This window comes from Alosa sapidissima, chromosome 18, assembly GCF_018492685.1.
Source record: "Alosa sapidissima isolate fAloSap1 chromosome 18, fAloSap1.pri, whole genome shotgun sequence".
Lineage (NCBI taxonomy): Eukaryota > Metazoa > Chordata > Actinopteri > Clupeiformes > Clupeidae > Alosa > Alosa sapidissima.
The window spans coordinates 15,994,394-16,012,978 of NC_055974.1; the positions used below are offsets into that span (position 1 = coordinate 15,994,394).

Below are 18,585 nucleotides of genomic sequence, written 5' to 3' on the forward strand. Positions count from 1 at the left end.
GCATAAGAAACGCTTAAAAACTAAGCAGAACAGTGAATAAATAGCAGAACAGTGTGTCTGAAATTCTGTGTGGAGGCCTCTGCCATCCAATGAGCCTCCGTGTGGATGGCAGTGTTCTTAAACATGTATATCAATTGTCCAAACAATAAATCTGGGGTGCGTCTAACTTACTTAGCAACTATGGTTTTGGGAAACGCACCCCTGGTTGGGTGGCGTTTATTGCAAAGTTGATGGTTTTACATAAAACAAACCCAGTGCTGCTGGTGATATTAACTGGTGCTGCATTGCTGTAAATTAGAGATATAGGGCTCTATCTTGCACACCAGCGCAATTGACTTTGTATACTTGTGCTTTTGTCTTTCCTATTTTGCAGTCAGTGCATATTGGAATTTTCCCTCCACAGGTACATGTGCGCCCACGGGGGCGTTTCAGCGAAAAGAGGGGGCGTGTTCCGGCGCAAACAGTCCCTGTTGATATTTTGCAGTTTTAGAAAACAATTCCGCCACAGACCAGGAACCTCCTGGTCTAAAGTCAGTGGCGCAAATTCAGATGCTATTTTAAAGCAACACCAAAGAGTTTTTTGTACCTTAAAATAATGTTTCCAAAATCGTTTCAGTGGTTCATCAACTTGTAACAGGGTGAACGGCACTTCTGCATTCGCTTCACAGCCCTCTATCGGCTATAACCGCACTATGTAAGTTTGCCAGATCGGGTAGCGGATCTGTAGTTCGATGGAATGAGACATAAGAAACTACAAATTTGACTTGCATCTGATGTCGCAATACATCGTACTTTCATAAATCGCGCAACATATAGGACCTTGTCTATGGACATCGTTATTTGCAAAGCCGGTGCTGGATAAACAAATAGCATGCGTGCGACAGAGGGAAAGATCTTTGGTGTTGCTTTAAGGGCACATGCATGGCCACAGGCCTGCAGAAATGAATGCTATGCACAGACACCCTGTGCACAGATGGAAACATTCAAAGCCTTGATAATATTTGTCCGTTTCCCGGTTTTGTTTGTGCATTGGTCAACTAAAAATTTAGTAGCCTATATAGTACATCTACATGCAATATCTTTACAACAACAACGCCTAATTACGACCTATTCATTTGGACAACTTTATACAGCCCTAAAGGCTAAAGTTACCTTTAGTTTTGTTCCAATTTACCGTTGTGTATGGCTTTAAACATTGTGTGCGCTTTAACATCAGCCTATAAGCATTATTCCAGCTGCGCTAAGGTTTTGACAAGCACCACAATTTTGCCTACCTTGTTGTAGCCCATCTGAAATAACTCCAAACTTTGCTATGTTCCCTCCATCCTTTCGTTGTTTTCAAAAAACATTTTATATCCATGATGGCCTTGAAGTCTTGAGTTTGTGAATTTGCTTAAATAAGCTTATTATGGGCTGTTAACCAGCAACCATAGACAGTAAAAGAAAGTAGCAAGAAGCCTTGGCTACAATTTCTGTAGTTGCTGCATCCATTCATTGTTATTCTCTCTCCTGCTCAAACAAAAATTAAGTTGATGATAACGTGTTTACAAACTCTACTTTACATAAAATAAATATTGTAAATAGCCTACTGTCATGCAGTTAATGGGATACTGTGCGGAGTTGGAAAGTTAGGTCAACTTGGAAACAGTTTCTCGTTGTTGAGTTGCCTGTTGGTAAGGTACAGCCGTAGCTTACAGCTGCAGGAGCGCTTGCTTGGGTGCCTGTGTTGCACAATGCACTTTGCCCCTCTCATCTATACGACGCAGTTCCCATTTCTCCAAACCATAATTACAAGGACAAATATTGCTACACGAGGGAAATCAGTGTGGTGTCCGATGTGAAAAAACAGGTATAAATCTAGCGAACACATTTCCACGAATCACGGATGAGTTGATGACATAAATTAGGAAATATTAGAGGACTTAATGAGACGTGATGTTGAACTGCATGCCGATGCCATTTAACCCAAATGCCCCAGCAGCAGCACGGGAGAGGAGAGCTTATCTGACAGATCTGCATTGTCTATAGTGATGTTAGATTACTCTGGAGAGATGTTCTGATGTAAACTATGGCTAAAGTTTTGATGACAATTATTGTAATTTGTAGGTTACACCTTAGTGTATGTGAGAGTTTGATTGCAAGAGACTGGACAAGATTCACATTTACACTTTTACTGTTTGTACTGTAATTTGTTGACAGACCATGTCATTGCAATGAAATGTAAACATAGGACAATCTCCTTAGGGAAAACTGTGCATGCAGTGCTGTAGGAATTACAGTGCAGTCTTCCTACACTTCCTGACGTTCCTGTCTGTTGGGCCACAAATTCTCATTCACATCACAACTTGTTCAACCATTTTGCATGTAAAGACTTGCTATGAACTAATGGCTAAATGTTGTGGGGGGTGAGACTATTCAACAGAGACCCATTATAATACATTTTGATCAACATGACTTAAGCAATTGATAATGTAGGAAACAGCAGGGAATTGTATGGATGGAAATGGAATCATTTGCATGGATGGAAAAAAAAAATTCCAAAGCATTTGCAACTTGTTCAAAGATTTTTTTTTTTATGTGTGCAAGTGACACAATGATGTGAAGATTGAACAGGTAGTTGAAAATTTCAATTCTGATCTGAGAAATGTACCAAAGCGACTGAGAAAAACTGTAATCTACCAACACTTGTTCATATACACTTTTCTACCCACATAACTAACATCCAAACACTAAAACCAATAAATCGACAAATAAAAGTGAAATGGCTCCTACATTCTATTTGTCAGACAATTCTATTCTATTTGACAATGCTTTGACAAGATTTTCTCTCTCTTTTTCTGTTTGTGCATGTGTATGTGTGTGTGTGTGTGTGTAGATTCTGGAGGCACTACGGTACCTGCACTTTAAGCACATTGCTCACTGCGATCTAAAGCCTGAGAACGTGCTGCTGGCCTCCCCTGATCCCTTCCCTCAGGTTTGTACACACCATGAAGTACTGTGTGTGTGTGTTTGTGTATTATGGGTATATATTTATGTTTTATTTATTTATATGTATCATGTGAGTATGAAAATGTAATCTCTATCTCTGTCTCTCCCTCCCAAGCTTTTGCAAGTGTCCTTGATGGTTCATTAAAGAGGTTTTAATAGTCAAAAGTCTCTCTCTCTCTCTTTTTCTGTCTCCCCCTCTTTCTCTCTTTCTGTCTGCCCTTTCCTGTTTCCCTCGCTCCACCCCCATGTCTCTCACCTCCCTCTCTTCCCTTCCCCCTTTCTTAACCCCCCGCAGGTGAAACTGTGTGACTTTGGCTTTGCACGTATCATTGGCGAGAAGTCATTCCGGCGCTCGGTTGTGGGTACGCCGGCGTACCTGGCCCCCGAGGTGATCAGCAGCAGCGGCTACAACCGCTCACTAGACATGTGGGCAGTCGGGGTCATCCTCTACGTCAGTCTCAGCGGCACGTTCCCCTTCAACGAGGACGAGGACATCAGCCAGCAGATCACCAACGCCGCCTTCATGTACCCCCGACACCCCTGGTCACTCATATCACTGGAAGGTGTGTGTGTGTGTGTGTGTGTGTCCCATTCCTACTGGGAGTGAAACACATTTATTCAGTGTTAATCAAACCTTATGGTGCCATGTGGGAATGCAATCAAAATGTTAATGTGTAATTGTTATTAGCTCCACACAACGTAACAAAGAGCACGTTATGCTGAGAGAAGGAGAGGGGGGGGGGTGAGACAGACAGACAGACAGATAGATAGATAGATAGATAGATAGATAGATAGATAGATAGATAGATAGATGCAGCATGCACATTTATTCATTATATTTCACATTTGCCGTATTTATAAATTAAACAATTGAAAAATGTGTAGTGTGCTTCCCATGGAGCTACTTCATTTCTGGCAAACTGTTGCCTAAAAGCCAGCATGTGAGAATGAGGTGAATGCATGAGGTGTATTTATGTTAAAAGGGTTTCATTAATCTTCCCCTTGCTCCCTCCCTCCCTCTTTTTCAGCTGTGAGTCTCATCAAGAACCTGCTCCAGGTGGTGGTGAGGCGAAGGTTCAGTGTGGGGAAAGCTCTGGGACACCCCTGGCTGCAGGTGAATCTCCTCAGCGTACACATGCACACACACACACACACACACACACGGACACCAGTGTTGTCATCAGAATACACTTTGTCTGTGGCTATGCATTAGCTTTTAATGACCATGTACAAGGAGTGTATGTGCAAGGTTTTTTATTCAGCCTACAATATGCTGGTATGTGCTAGTAAGGATTTATCAAAATACTCTCTCCTCCTCTGGCTCTTTTTACAGAACTTTCAGCTGTGGTGTGACTTGCGTGAGTTTGAGCAACATGTCGGCCGCAGGTACCTCACGCATGAGGAGGAGGATGAACGGTGGCGACGACTTGCAGCAGAAAAAGGACTTGACTTTCCTTCACATCTCACCGTTAATCAAGAGAATGAGGACAGCAGCTGACAAGACATAACAAAAAAAACTCTTAATCTGAATGTTTTCAGTCCCTTTTGTAACTACAGGAAATTGGACTTCACTCTTTTATTTGAAATATCATGATGGCTTTTGACTTCAGCAATAAATGGGTGTTTCTGTAAGGGGCACTGTTATGTCCCTTCACTGAAATTTTGGATTTCTTTCAAAATTTGTCTTACTAGTGCAGTGCCCATTCAAACATGACATTCCTGTAGAAAATCCATAGCCCAATTACATGCCCAATTACAGGCGTGCCTGGTTTAAAAATAGGATGAAAGGGAAAAACATCATTCCAGCTAAGCATCCAATCACGAATACTGAATATTATATTATAATATATTAGCCTAATTAATGTGCAGTAGGCCTAAGCAGAATTTAGGCATGGCTGCATCATGTGATATTTTTACAGATCAAAATATAGGCCTAAGCCTAACAGTCGTTTTGAGTAAAGGCTATGTGTTTATTGTTAAGCTTATTGAATAACTTCCTGATAGAGAAGACACACCATTTTGTGGAATGATGCATCATCGTATGAAATTGGCAAGGATGTGACTCAACAATAGCTTATAAGTGACATCACGCTCTCTCTGCCACTCGTTGTCTTTAGCTGATTGAAATGACATATGCCTAAAGCTTTAATGTAAGGCTATATGTTTATCCTATTGAATAACTTAATGATATAGAAGACAAACCATTTTGTAGAAAGATGCATCATCAAATGAGATTTGCAACGTGACTCAAAAACAGTTTTTGGTGATATGTCGCTCTGTCTGCACTTGTTGTCTAGTGTGGCATTCTCTAAACGTCCTTAAAGTCGGGACCATTAGCCTATCCCTCGTTTCAACTTGGGACCTTTCAAGTTTGAAATCAATCGGACCATCGGTTCGAGAAATATGCGAATATCAGACACACACACAGACAAACAGACAGACAGATGTTCCTGGCATTTATAGATATAGGGCCTAGATTATGCTTGATAAATATATATATATATATATATATATATATATATATATATATATATATATATATATATATATATATATACTGTAGGCTACACTGTGTTAGAGGCCTCCATCTTGTCTTATATTATGTACAATTTTGAAATAATACGATTCAAAGCATTTAGGGGTCCAAATACCACTTTTGTACATGTCCCTCACCTCATCTATTGAAACACATAAAACAAGCTAATTCGTTTGCAAAATGACATAATTTCAAATGAAAGTGTTTCACAGACATATTGCTCAAGAGACCATATTCCAATATTGTTTTCATTATTCATACGCTTTTTTTTTGTTTTTTTGTTTTTTTTCAAAATGCTCCCTTACTTTTGAGGCATTATAAGTATTTTACAAAGCAAAACGAATCTAGTTTCTAGTGCAACAGAAATTAGCAAGTTAGTGAGCAGTGAACATATGTTTACCAACCATAGCCTACCAGGTGACTCACATTTCAAAAAAGCCAGGTAAAGATCATGTCTTCTCTTGAAGTATTAATTATGGGTCCTTATTGCAATGCTTAGTAACTGTATTTTAAAATCATAAAATGATGCTGCGCGTCGGGGTCCGGTCCGCCCTGTCGGGACCTATTTCCCGACAATGACCGGCGTTTTATACATTATCCCTTACGTGTGCATGTATTAGCCTACAGACTGTGATGGTTAAAATTAAACTGTATAGGGGTTGGTTTTTTATTTATATCAAAAGTGACCGTAGCAGAAACACCCACACAATTGAGCCTACAATTGAGACGCTGGTGGTGACTTTTATTTTGAAGTGGTTTTCAAGAGACGTCAGATCAAGCGTCAATAGCGGAAGTAGCATGCTGTTTTCATTCCCCTGTGACGGCGTACGACAAGAAAATGGAAACAGGCAGATCTGCGAAGGTTAAACAAAATTAAGTTCTTTCTTTTTTGCAATATAGACCATTCTTGACATATCTTGTGTATGAATATTTATTGACTCCACGTGGACAGACTAAATAACGCTAGGCTACTCTACTGCGTTGTTGCAAACTTGCCAGAACTACATTGTTACAGTAATGATAGGCTAATAGTTACTTTCAGTAGTCACATAGATCATCATAGATACAGTGTTTTTATTCTTGTGTCTGTTGCCTTGACCAGTAAATTCAAGTCTTATGAATGCAGACCTTTTGACTGACTGCAGTGTTGACCACAGTCACGAAACAATAACACAGATGTAACACGTGCAGTTAGACATTTTGATTAGTGATTTACTTCGCCTACTATTCTATGATATTCGTATGAATTAACTGAAGTCTGTGCCATGCTGTCATTTGGAGGGGCATGGAAGGCTACCTTGCTCACAAACGAGAGGTTGTTGCAGACCACGCAGTAACTTAATCGTTTGGCTATTACTTTGACTCAGTAGTGGCATTAGTCTGGGAGAACCCAGACGAACCTTTGGCAAATTTGAATTTGCTCTGCAGGTCTGGTGCTAGTGACATGGGTCATCATTCTATAGCCTACAATATGTGATTATTTTGTGTAAGCCCTTGACCAGTAGCCTAACTCTATTCATGTCTTGTGAATGCAGACCTGTTAGCTCTTGCAGAATGAACAGTAGTTGTCAACGTTCAACACAGATGTAACACAGTTAGACATACCTTGATAGTATAATTCACTACTCTTACTGATATGGTTTTCTTGTGATGAACTGCTATATTCATAGTTCTGTGTTTGAAAGGGCATGTAACAGATTGATAATGAACTTGCAGTTAGGCATAGGCTACATGATAGATCCTCTTCTCCACAGTTGGAGTTTGCTGTGCAGATGACCTGCGATAGCTGTGTGAACGCAGTCCGCAGCACGTTGGAGAACCAGCCAGGTGAGTTTATAGTCATTAATGAAATAACCATCAAGTATAGCTGATCTCCCCTAGCAACCCATTACTGATTTGCAATTTCATATATTTAGTATGTTCTTTTATTCACAACAGCATTTCCCCAAAGGAACTCCCCACTGCTATTCATGACTATCATGACAATGGGCTTGCTTGCATAGTGCTTATAGACCCTTTCAACAATAAAAACAAAAACAATGCTATTTGGTTCCCAATCTACTTCCTCTGCATTAAGATAACAAATGGAATGTTAAAACGGAAGCCTTGTGGGGCCAACTATGATGCTGATAATGGAACTCTCTTGAAAGGGTCTATCAGAGAGGGTTCAAGCGTAGTAATCAAGGATCTTTGGGTCTATATTGTATACATTTACAGTTAGGTCAGGCATCCATTAACACCAGTCGCCCACTGCAGAGGACCTCACTGGTCAAGGGGCCCCACAGACGCACTGGCCCCTATCCTTTCCCTGATGCATATCTTAGCTCAGCTGACTCTGGAGCAGATGCTGCTGCTCTGGTGTGGAAATTCGATTCTTTACACTTGCTTGCAGGCATGTTGTTTATGTGTGTGTCATTGGGAAGTGTGGTTATGCATGATCAGACCGATGTCCATGAGTATGTAAGGGTCTTTGTATTGCCTGTGAATGTGTGTGACGCCGCGGCTATCTGCGCGTCCTCACGCGACCATATAATGGCCGCACCGAACTTAAACATGTGGTGCTTTTAAACAACGGACTTGTGTTTAAACTATTCATATTCATTGCCATGGACTTCAAAAGTACAACTTCTTACCGTCGCTATAGCCGGTGATTTCCTGGGGCTTCTAGGAAGCACGCTCCTGATACGGGATGATTATATGGAAGGGTGCGTTCGCGAACGACGCACTTGCATCCTTGCTAAATCAATTATTGTTAGTCGACTCTGTACTTTGTATGTAATGGCATGTGTCCATGCAATGATATTATTAAGTAGGCCTAATGTGTTCTTATTGTGTACCGGTGCCCTTTTAACTGTGTTTGATGTGAATTTATGATATTATGAGTAAACACCCCTGCCTGTGTATCGACGAATGGTAGTTACCAATTAGGTGGGGGTTTTGCCAATGCATAAAATGGGTGATTGTCATTTGGAGGGAGATCTCTCAAGGAACAGAACTGCTTGCTGTTGTTTATAGTGCAAGGTATTGTGTAAAACCTAATAAGCCTAAAAGCCTAGTGTTGTTAAATCTAGTGCTGTTGTTTCTGGCTGAATATAGCCATAGCCTTTTTGTTTCGTTTATCAAGTATTTTTGTTTCTATTTTCTCTTTCTTTTCGTTGCATTATTTTCTCCTATAATTTTGCACTGGATGACTCATACTTTTGGTGATGGAAAAATAAATATCATCATTCACGCCATTTCTGACTTCTGCCATTTGTGCCAAACCCTAAGACCCTTGACAAACTACTTTTTAACAATGTGTATGTATGTATGTATGCTTAGCTGAGGTGGTATGTGGATACAGATACATGTAGCCTACTGTCAGTGAAGTCAAGTAATTTCTGTATACACATGAATGACACGTGCTACATGGGGACAACAGTGCATTTCACACAGACCATAGTGCCACGCAGAACAGATGGCACACAATATACGCTATACAATTAATTAAAGAAAAAAACTTAATTAGGACTGTACAGTGTACAGAAACACTGCACACACACACACACACACACACACACACACACACACACACACAATCACACTATGGCACTGTATATACAAAGCTATGCTATAGTATAAAGTATACAACTAATATCACTGAACATATTTAACATTATTTTCACAAACTTAAAATACAGGCACATATATGAACATTTTGGTGTGTGTGTTTGTATGTGATTGTGTGTGTGTGTGGTGTGTGTGTTTGTATGTGATGTGTGTGTGCGTGATGTGTGTGTGTGTGTGTGTATGTGTGTGTATGTGATCTGTATGTGTGTGCGCGTGTAGGGGTCCAGGCGGTGCAGGTGGACTTGAGTAAGGAGCAAGTGTTGGTGGAAGCGTCTCTGACGGCCCAGGAGGTGCAGCAGCTGATCGAGAGCACCGGACGCCGTGCCGTCCTCAAGGGCATGGGCAGTGGGCAGCAGGGTGAGTGGGCCTCCACAGTCCCTCCGGAAGCTTCTATTCACTCAGCTTTTCCTCTCTCTCTGTTGTTTGCGGTCACAGAGAGATGGGAGACTTTGATAACACAATTACACCAATAACAGATAACAGTTGCTGTAGTCCAGGGAGGATGCACAAGTGAAGCCGTGCTTTTTAAGGGGCTGATTTGGGCACACTTTACATGGATAGCCCACTTTCTCTCATTCAAGTTTTAAAAACTGAGCGTTAAAAAGCGTTTAAAACTCTCTTCCTGGTGCAGCTACGAATTCTACTGTATGTATGTATGTATGTATGTATGTATGTATGTATGTACAAGTATGTATGTATGTATGTATGTATACGCATTTATTTATTTATTTATTTATTTATTTATTTATTTATTTAAATGAATGCATTTATTTATTTATGTAAATAAATAAATGAAAAATAAATGCATTTTTCATATATATCATTCATTATTTATTTATGGGCTTTTCTAGTCTTTATTGACTGGACAGTGGAGAGTAGACAGGAAATGAGTGGGCGAGAGCAGGGGGTCGAGAAATTACCTCATGCCAGACCTGAACCTGGGTCCTCATGGCCACTGGACAAGTATTGCAAGTTAGTTTGACTGCTGGGATTTACAGTGAAGAGTGAGGAGGTGTGGAGCCTTGTGCGTTACCTAGCTCAGGAGTGTCTCCCAGTTAGAAGCCTGGAGTGTTCCCAGTGAGTTCTGAGTTGGCAGAAACCCAAACAACACACTGTGAAGGTAGAACATGTAGGTTAGCTCTGATCAGATGTGTTATGTTTGTTCTTCTACATCATAGGAGCAATTATTGTTCTCTCCTCCCTTCCTTCCTTTCTTCCTCCCTTTCTTTCTTTCTTTCTTTCTTTCTTTCTTTCTTTCTTTCTTACTTTCTTTTTATTCTCCTCATTACCACTTTTTTGATGTTCTACCCCTGTATGTTTGTGTGTGTGTGTGTGTGTGTGTGTGTGTGTGTGTGTTTGTGTGTTTGTTTGCTATGTGTGTGTGTGTCTTATGTGTATTGTGTGGGTGTGTTTGTGTGGTGTACGTCCCTGTGGTGTACGTGTGTGTGTGTGTGTGTGTGTGTGTGTGTGTGTGTGCGTGTGCGTGCGGGTGTATCAGACCTGGGCTCTGCCGTGGCTATGCTGTCTGGCTGTGGGCCTGTGCAGGGGGTGGTGCGGTTCCTGCAGCTGTCCCAGGAGCGCTGCCTGATCGACGGCACCATCGATGGCCTGCAGCCTGGCTTACACGGCCTGCATGTGCATCACCTGGGAGACCTCACGCAGGACTGTCGCAGGTATACACACACACACACACACACATGACCATGCATATGTGCACATACACATAGATGACATGCAATCTGCGTTGCAAACCTGATGCAAATTTCAGCACCTATTTTATGGATAACTTTTACATTGTTACAGACAGACTCACACACACACACACACACACATTTGTATGTACCTGAAAATGGGTCCTATTATGGTACAACAGAAGGATACAAGGATACAAGGAAGTTTATTGTCACATGCATATAGTTACTGGAAGTAAGAAATGCAGTGAAATTATGTCTGGTGTCAGCCTATTTGTGCAAAGTGGGGGGGGGTAAAAAGTGCAGTAGAAGAGGGGTTTAGTAGATTAAGTGGCAAGGGCTGCATAAGAAAGGTGGGGGAGGATTGGAATTGGGGGGGGGGGGGGGGGGGGGGCACCAACAAGGAGCACCCAAGAGCAACAGGGGCAAGGAAAAACTCCCTTACCAAGGAAGAAACCTTGGGCAGATCCACGGCTCAAGGGGCTAACCCAACTGCCAGGGGTCTTGGTGTGTGTGTTGGGGGGATGACAGGGGAGATGGGATAGTGTGCTGTGTATGTGGGGAGAGGGCAGTGTGCAATATGTGTGTTGGAGAAGCTTCCTCATGAGACAATGTGCTGTGTATTGGGGGGGGGGGGGGGGGGGGGGACAGTGTGCTGTAAGTATGTTGGGGATGTGTGTTGGAGAAGCTTCCTGATGAAATAATGTGCTGTGTATGTAGGGGAGAGGGGGGGGGGGCAGTGTACTGCAAGTATGGTGAAGGGACTTACTATTGCAAGCAGAGTACTGTATGTATGATGTATGTGAGTGATGAAGATGTGTGTGTGGGCGGGAGGGGAGTGTAGCAGTGACTGTGTGTGTGTGTGTATGTGTGTAGTGTGCGTGTGGGTAGGTGGGGGCAGTGTGCTGTAAGTATGTAGAGGATGTGTGTTGGAGAAGCTTCCTGATGAAATAATGTGCTGTGTATGTAGGGGAGAGGGGGGGGGGGGCAGTGTACTGCAAGTATGGTGAAGGGACTTACTATTGCAAGCAGAGTACTGTATGTATGATGTATGTGAGTGATGAAGATGTGTGTGTGGGCGGGAGGGGAGTGTAGCAGTGACTGTGTGTGTGTGTGTATGTGTGTAGTGTGCGTGTGGGTAGGTGGGGGCAGTGTGCTGTAAGTATGTAGAGGATGTGTGTTGGAGAAGATCCTGAATACAATGTGCTGTGTATGTAGGGAGGGGGGGCGGCAGTGTGCAGCAAGTATGTAGAGGAGGCTTACTGTAGCAAGCAGTGTGCTGTATGTATGTGAGGTGATGACAGTGATGATGTAAGTGTGTGTGTTTTTTGTGTGTGTGTTGGGGATGGGTGTGGGGGGGGGGGGGGCAGAAAGGCTAGGCAATCAAGGACATGGGTAGATGGAGAATTGCAATCAAGGACATGGGTAGATGGAGGAATTGGATGATATATGAACAGAAGTGGATATGTGACAGTAAACTTTACCTGATATATTTTTAGCTGGTTAACTCATCTCTAGAAATGTACATGGGATCTTAATCCATTCTAGCTGAATGTCTGAGAAATAGGCTTCTGTGTTAATTACCAAGGGCATGTAAAGATTGAAAATTATGTATTTTAATTTATTTTTTTATTTTTGTGTTACCAGACAGAACACATAATAAAAGGTGATAAAACACACAATAAAGTGCAAATGCTTAAATATAACTAAAATGCATAAATGAAAGTCATAAAATACAGAGTGATATTAATTAAAAAATAAGTGGATTTGATCAGGCTAGGAGATAGCCACTGAGAATAAGTTTAATGTTAATTTAACCTGCAGGAGTTTGAGCATTTCTTATGTCATCTGGAAACTGGTTCCAGAGCTGAATCACATAGCAGGCAAATGCATGAAACAAATAAATAAGTCCTTGTGTGACATGATAATAAATCCTATTCATTCTTACATCATTATAGTCTTAGAATATAGTTTACATTGTACTTCACCAGGCTCCCACTCTGTAGCCTCTAATTTAAATGCTCGGCAAAGTCAATCCATGAGCACAGCATAACAGCATCATGTGGCATGAGACAACTTTTACCTGACCCACTGCTGTTTGTGCTAAGGATATTTCTCATGGTATTAATTATACAAATAATTTAAGTTAGACTTTAGACTTTGCACTTTCCCTAGCATTTAAATTAGGACACTACCGGTATGTATTTTTGGGGGGTTTATCTCCAATGTCGGTAGAGAGAATGATAACTTGGAAAATGATGAAAATACGAGATAGCATCAAACAAATACCTGTATGTCTGTCTAGTATTTTTTTTTCTTTTTTCGTACAGTTAAATTTGTATTACTTTGGGACAGAGTTATGAAGGTTTATGACAAGTCGGCAAACAATAGAGCGATAGACTGGCTTAGAAATCTGACCACTTTTCACGGTCTTATGTTTACATTCCGCATGTCAAATCCAGGGCAGGGTTGAACATGTTCACTCGGCTCCAACAGCAGCTTTGAGGGGACAGGCCCAATTTACAGCCATGTCAAGTCGCCAGCAGTCAAACGACTTACGGCTGCAATCTTCAAATGAAAAATGAGGATCTGATGGAGTTGGGAGGACTACCATAGGGCACACCCTTCATTGTGTTCAGTCTTATCATAATCAGTTCATGAGAAGTAATACTTAGTTTAACCACTAGGGTGTATTGTGGGTGTAGTGGAAGTACAGAATAGGAACTAATAGCAGAGACTTTCTAATGAGACACAGCACTCAAAGCCTTGCGCACACCCAGTTCTGCCTGAAATAGATGCCCGATAAGTGCCCAAAATGCGTTGCAATATGGCCGCCGAGTGGAGAGACTTGCCTTCTCCTGCTAACAGTGCAGGAGAAGTTCTTACTACTATGGTTACTGGGTCTTGCCTTGTGATAACACCGATCTTAACGATCTGATTCATGGCCTCTACTAATGTTTATTTATGTGTTCTCCTGCTGTGCTGTACTATGCTAGTGACATCACTACCCCCCACTCTCTCTCATAGAATTCAACACACTACAGAGCTGTCACATACCCACACTCATAATATCATGACTACACAATGGCCCTGTCAGTCATATATTTATGCATGCATTAACCACACAAATATCCCCTTTGTGAACAAAACACTCTAAAATGTATTTCTAAGATGTCTGAAAACACACACACACACACACACACACAGAAAATAGAACTTTCTCCCTTTTCCTCTCTCATGTGTGAGCACACACACACACACACACACACACACACACACACACAGAATGTATGTGTGTGTGTGATCTGTTTCAGATTTCATCAGTTCCTCTTGCTGATGTGAGTGAAAGAGGAAGAGAATTGATTAGCTTAAGAGGATTTCCAACCGGATTTGGCAGCTTTACTTTGAAGCTGATGGAAAGGTTATCTCCCCTTTCCCCTTCAGTATACACACACATACACACACACAAATGCACACACACACACACACACACTTTCTCACTCTCTCTGTCCTGTTCCCTTTATATTGCTCCTTCATGCTCTATCAAACATACACATACCCTATATCTCTCATACACATACCCTATATCTCTCATAGACATACCCTATATCTCTCATACACATACCCTATATCTCTCATACACATACCCTATATCTCTCATACACATACCCTATATCTCTCATACACATACCCTATATCTCTCCCGCTCTCTTTCTCTTTAGCTATAAACACGTGTTGAATATTTATACTCTCATATACTCTTGATACAGTCTCTATCTCTCTCTCTCTCACACACACACACACACACACACACACCACAAACCAGCCCCTAATAGGATGAAATGGCAGCTTTTTTTTTTTGGTTGGAGAACAATAAGAACCTTTGAAGCGGCCTGAATCAGCTCTCCATGCTGAAAGGTCTCATGAAGAGGTTAATCACTGCAATCTCTTACCCTCCCCTCTACTCTCTCCCTCTCTCCCCTTTCTCAGCTGTGGAGAGCACTACAACCCCTATGGAAAACCACATGGCGGACCACAGGACTCCGAGAGGGTACGGTTGCCACCCTGCCCAGCTATTTCTAAGGCGCTGTGTTGCAACTGTGTTTCTGGGATAGAAAAGATAGAATGTTCTTGAAGGGTTTGTGCATGCTGTGTAAGTTATTTAAATCTCTGTTGCTGGACACAACTAAACACTAGCACTTCACAAGTTAGCGGAATTGGACAGAATAAAAGTTGAATGGATTTTTTCAGTCTGAAATCGCAATGAATGGTACTGGTCAGTGTCTCCAGCATTCAGCTAACAAGTTACACTAAGGTCGTCTTAGCAGAGACATACATGTGAATGCCAGGGAGGTAAAATCATAACCAGCCAATGCGGAAACTTCGATGGCTTTGAGGACCGCATTTCTAGTCCATCTGACTCCATAGGGGAAGGTTTCTGGGCCAGTGAGGGAGGGAGAGAGAGAGAGAGAAAAGAAGAGAGATGAGAGAGAGATTAAAAGTAAAAAATGAGGTTTTAGATTTGCTGCTGTGATGTTTGCATGCTGACTCGTCTGTCTGTTCTCTGTCCTGCAGCACGTGGGTGACCTGGGCAACATCCAGGCAGGACCCGAGGGACGGGCCTCTTTCCGCCTGGAGGACACACAGCTGAAGGTAACACACACACACACACACACACACACACACACACACACACACACACACACACACACACACTTTCTCTCACACTGATGCACACTTAACACACATACACACATCACTGCAGGGCAGACACACACACACACACACACACACAGCAGAAATATAATACATACACTCATATGCACACACAAACATTGTGAAGGGCACAGACACTACCACACTCACTCACACACACACGCATACACAGAGAGAGAGAGAGCCCACAATGTCTAGAAATCGATCTTGTTCTGCCAAAGTCAGGGACATTCCTGATGCGTTCCCCTTCATGCTTGTAAACAAAAGATCCCTTGTATCAGCAGAAAACAAATATTTTATGTAGGCTGTCTTCAATTATATTCCACTTAAGTCCTAAGCCCCTTCGAAAAAATAAAACATAAAGGTATACTTATGAAGTATAAAAGAGAATCACAGCATAACAAACAGCATATATGATATTTTAATAATAATGATAGTAATGACATTTTATTTACATACAACTACCTACTAGTGCTTTTCAACCAAAAGTGATTGACAGAGAATGAATCAGTAAAATCAATAAACTCTTTAGATTGGAAGAGACCATACTGTGAGAGCATATTGTGAACCCTTATGTGGTTTGTCAATGATTCTTATATTCTTGATAATGAATGACTCATTCTCCCTGTGGCACCATCAGTCTGGTGTGTGATTGGCTGTTGTCTTATCCAGGTCTGGGATGTTATTGGTCGATCTCTGGTGGTGGATTCTGGGGAGGATGACCTGGGAAAAGGTGGTCACCCCTTATCCAAGATAACAGGGAATTCAGGAGAGAGGTATGAGCTGTGTGTGTGTGTGCGTGTGTGCGTGTGTGTACGCATGTACGTGTATGTGCAGGTACATGAAACAGTACGTGGACCCCCCCCCCCCCCTCCCCACATACTGCCTTCTGCTCTGTTTGAACACATATTTGACCAGTGCCCCCCACCCCCCACCCCACACACACACACACACACACACACACACACACACACACACACACACACACACACACACACACACACACACACACACACACACACACCCCTACACACACACACACACACACACAGGTCCTTAGCTTCCAGGAATGTTCCTCTGTAAAACCCGCTCTGTGCCAGAAAGGGTAGTTTGGGGTCATAAATCAGAAAAGCACTTGAAAGAAACCACTGACAGTGCAGCAAACTCTTAACACCCACTCTAATGTTGATGATCAATAGATATTCCCATCTCTGACTTAAAGTCTGTTTTCTTTCCAGTCCCATGCAGAGATATGACATGAATACAAACTGCAAACATGTGGAGTGTGTTTAAATGAATGGAAAGTTGTCTTGAGATGCATGTGCTATTTCTCTCTTTTTGTGTGTGCGTGTGTGTGTGCGTGTGTGTGTGTGCGTCATACAGATTGGCCTGTGGCATCATCGCTCGCTCTGCGAGCCTTTTCCAGAACACCAAAAAGATTTGTGCCTGCGACGGCGTCACTTTGTGGGAGGAGCGAGATCTCCCCATCGCCGGGAAAGGTCGTCAGAAGCCCGACCCCCCGAGCGCCAATCTGTGACCTCCTCACCTCACCTCACCTGAGCACAGAGGTGGAAAACTCTGACTTCAGAATGTAAAAGTCCTGCCATGTGCAGGTTTTTGAAGAATTGCACTAATTTGACCCAGATGGTGTAGTGAAGGGTTGGAATATGTGGTAGGAATTTTACTCACTGAAGCTGGAGTTTTCCACGTCTGTCTCATGATCATATCCCAAGATGAAGATTCTTCATCTCAGAATTCCTAAGTGTCTAACAGAACAGCGAGAATATCAATTAATTGGTGTAGTTGCTCTGTGGGGTATTTCAAGCATGTGGTTTAGTGATAACCTGGGTAATTAATTAACAGTAAGTAGTAAACTTCTGAATAGAAGAGCTTATTGGGTTTGTTAAGTTAGGATAAATGAAGCCATAGGACTCTTCTATTAGAAGGTTTACCACATCCTCTAGGTTAACTCACCCAGGTTTGTCACAAAACCACATAGTTGAAATGCACCCCAGGTTTGGTAGTTAGAGTTATGAACAATGAAAGAGAGACTAAACTGACTTTGCACTGGTGTGAATGAGTATGTGACTGACTACAAAGTGTCTCAGAGAGCGGAGAGGCTAGAGCTTCCCATGTTTGGAGTTTTAATGTATTGGCCTAAAGCACTGCATTCCACTCAGATGGACTTTATGAGATCCCCCACTGGTCTGCAAATTCCACTATGGGCACTCATTTCCATGAGAAAAGAAAATGTAAAAAACATTTCTCTCCCGCTCTTGCGCACTGTCTGTGTCTTAGTGTGTGTGTGTGTGTGTGTGTGTGTGTGTGTGTGTGTGTGTGTGTGTGTGTGTGTGTGTGCGTGCGCGCGTGCGCATGTGTGGGTACATGTGTTTGTAAGAGAGCGGAGTGATTTGGTGATGTTTCATTTCAAAATCTCCACAACTATTTTTTGTGTTCTCTTTCTTATAAGCATCTCTCTGTTGGCCTCAAGTGTAGTTCTCGGGGGAATTAGAGAAAGGCATGTGAGTTGTGCTTCATAACCAACTCCAGATGTTTGCCATCTCAGACTGCTGTAATGCAAACCAAAAGTTAGGAGAGAGGGACTTAGGCCCAGAACCCCCCCCCCCCCCCCCACACACACACACACACACACACAGACAGAGACACATACACTCACTATTGATAGTTAAAGCTTGTCCTATGCTTGACAACACAGCCATAGATGAGTCTTGCGAAAATTAAATTAATATTTTTCTCCTTGACTTTCAAATCTCCCAAGTTGTCAGAGAGCATTATTCCTTTGTTTGCTGTCATGATGAGAAATATTGTTCCATAGCTGTACCATAATGACGTGTAATTATTTTGTAATTCAATGCTTTGTGATTGTATTTTTAATTAATAAACAAATTATTTGTCAGCCAGCCCGTCAACATTTAAAGCCACTTCTAATTACGCACAAGTCACTTCACTTTACGCACAGGCGAAATTATATGCAATTACGTGCTACCAATACAGCAACATCTCTCAACTATTAATAATGTCGAC

General features: G+C 42.0%; 2 protein-coding genes across 3 annotated transcripts in view; both read left to right on the forward strand.

Moving 5' to 3' along the window:
• prkd4 (protein kinase D4) overlaps positions 1-4,648 on the forward strand; it is a 28,360-nt gene extending 23,712 nt beyond the window's left edge. For both annotated transcript variants that reach the window (XM_042069200.1, XM_042069201.1), the window contains exons 16-19: positions 2,876-2,974; positions 3,284-3,551; positions 4,017-4,102; positions 4,322-4,648. In XM_042069200.1, coding sequence (XP_041925134.1) covers positions 2,876-2,974; positions 3,284-3,551; positions 4,017-4,102; positions 4,322-4,486 — 618 coding nt within the window. In that variant the 3' untranslated portion in view covers positions 4,487-4,648. The remainder of the gene's footprint in view (positions 1-2,875; positions 2,975-3,283; positions 3,552-4,016; positions 4,103-4,321) is intronic.
• Positions 4,649-6,283: 1,635 nt separating this feature from the next.
• Positions 6,284-18,461, forward strand: LOC121689474 (copper chaperone for superoxide dismutase). The gene is made up of 8 exons (XM_042069340.1): positions 6,284-6,386; positions 7,279-7,351; positions 9,353-9,490; positions 10,632-10,806; positions 14,815-14,875; positions 15,400-15,477; positions 16,213-16,316; positions 16,924-18,461. Exons 1-8 carry the CDS (start codon positions 6,363-6,365, stop codon positions 17,075-17,077), a joined length of 807 nt encoding a protein of 268 aa, XP_041925274.1. The 5' UTR covers positions 6,284-6,362; the 3' UTR covers positions 17,078-18,461.
• The last annotated feature ends 124 nt before the right edge of the window (positions 18,462-18,585 follow it).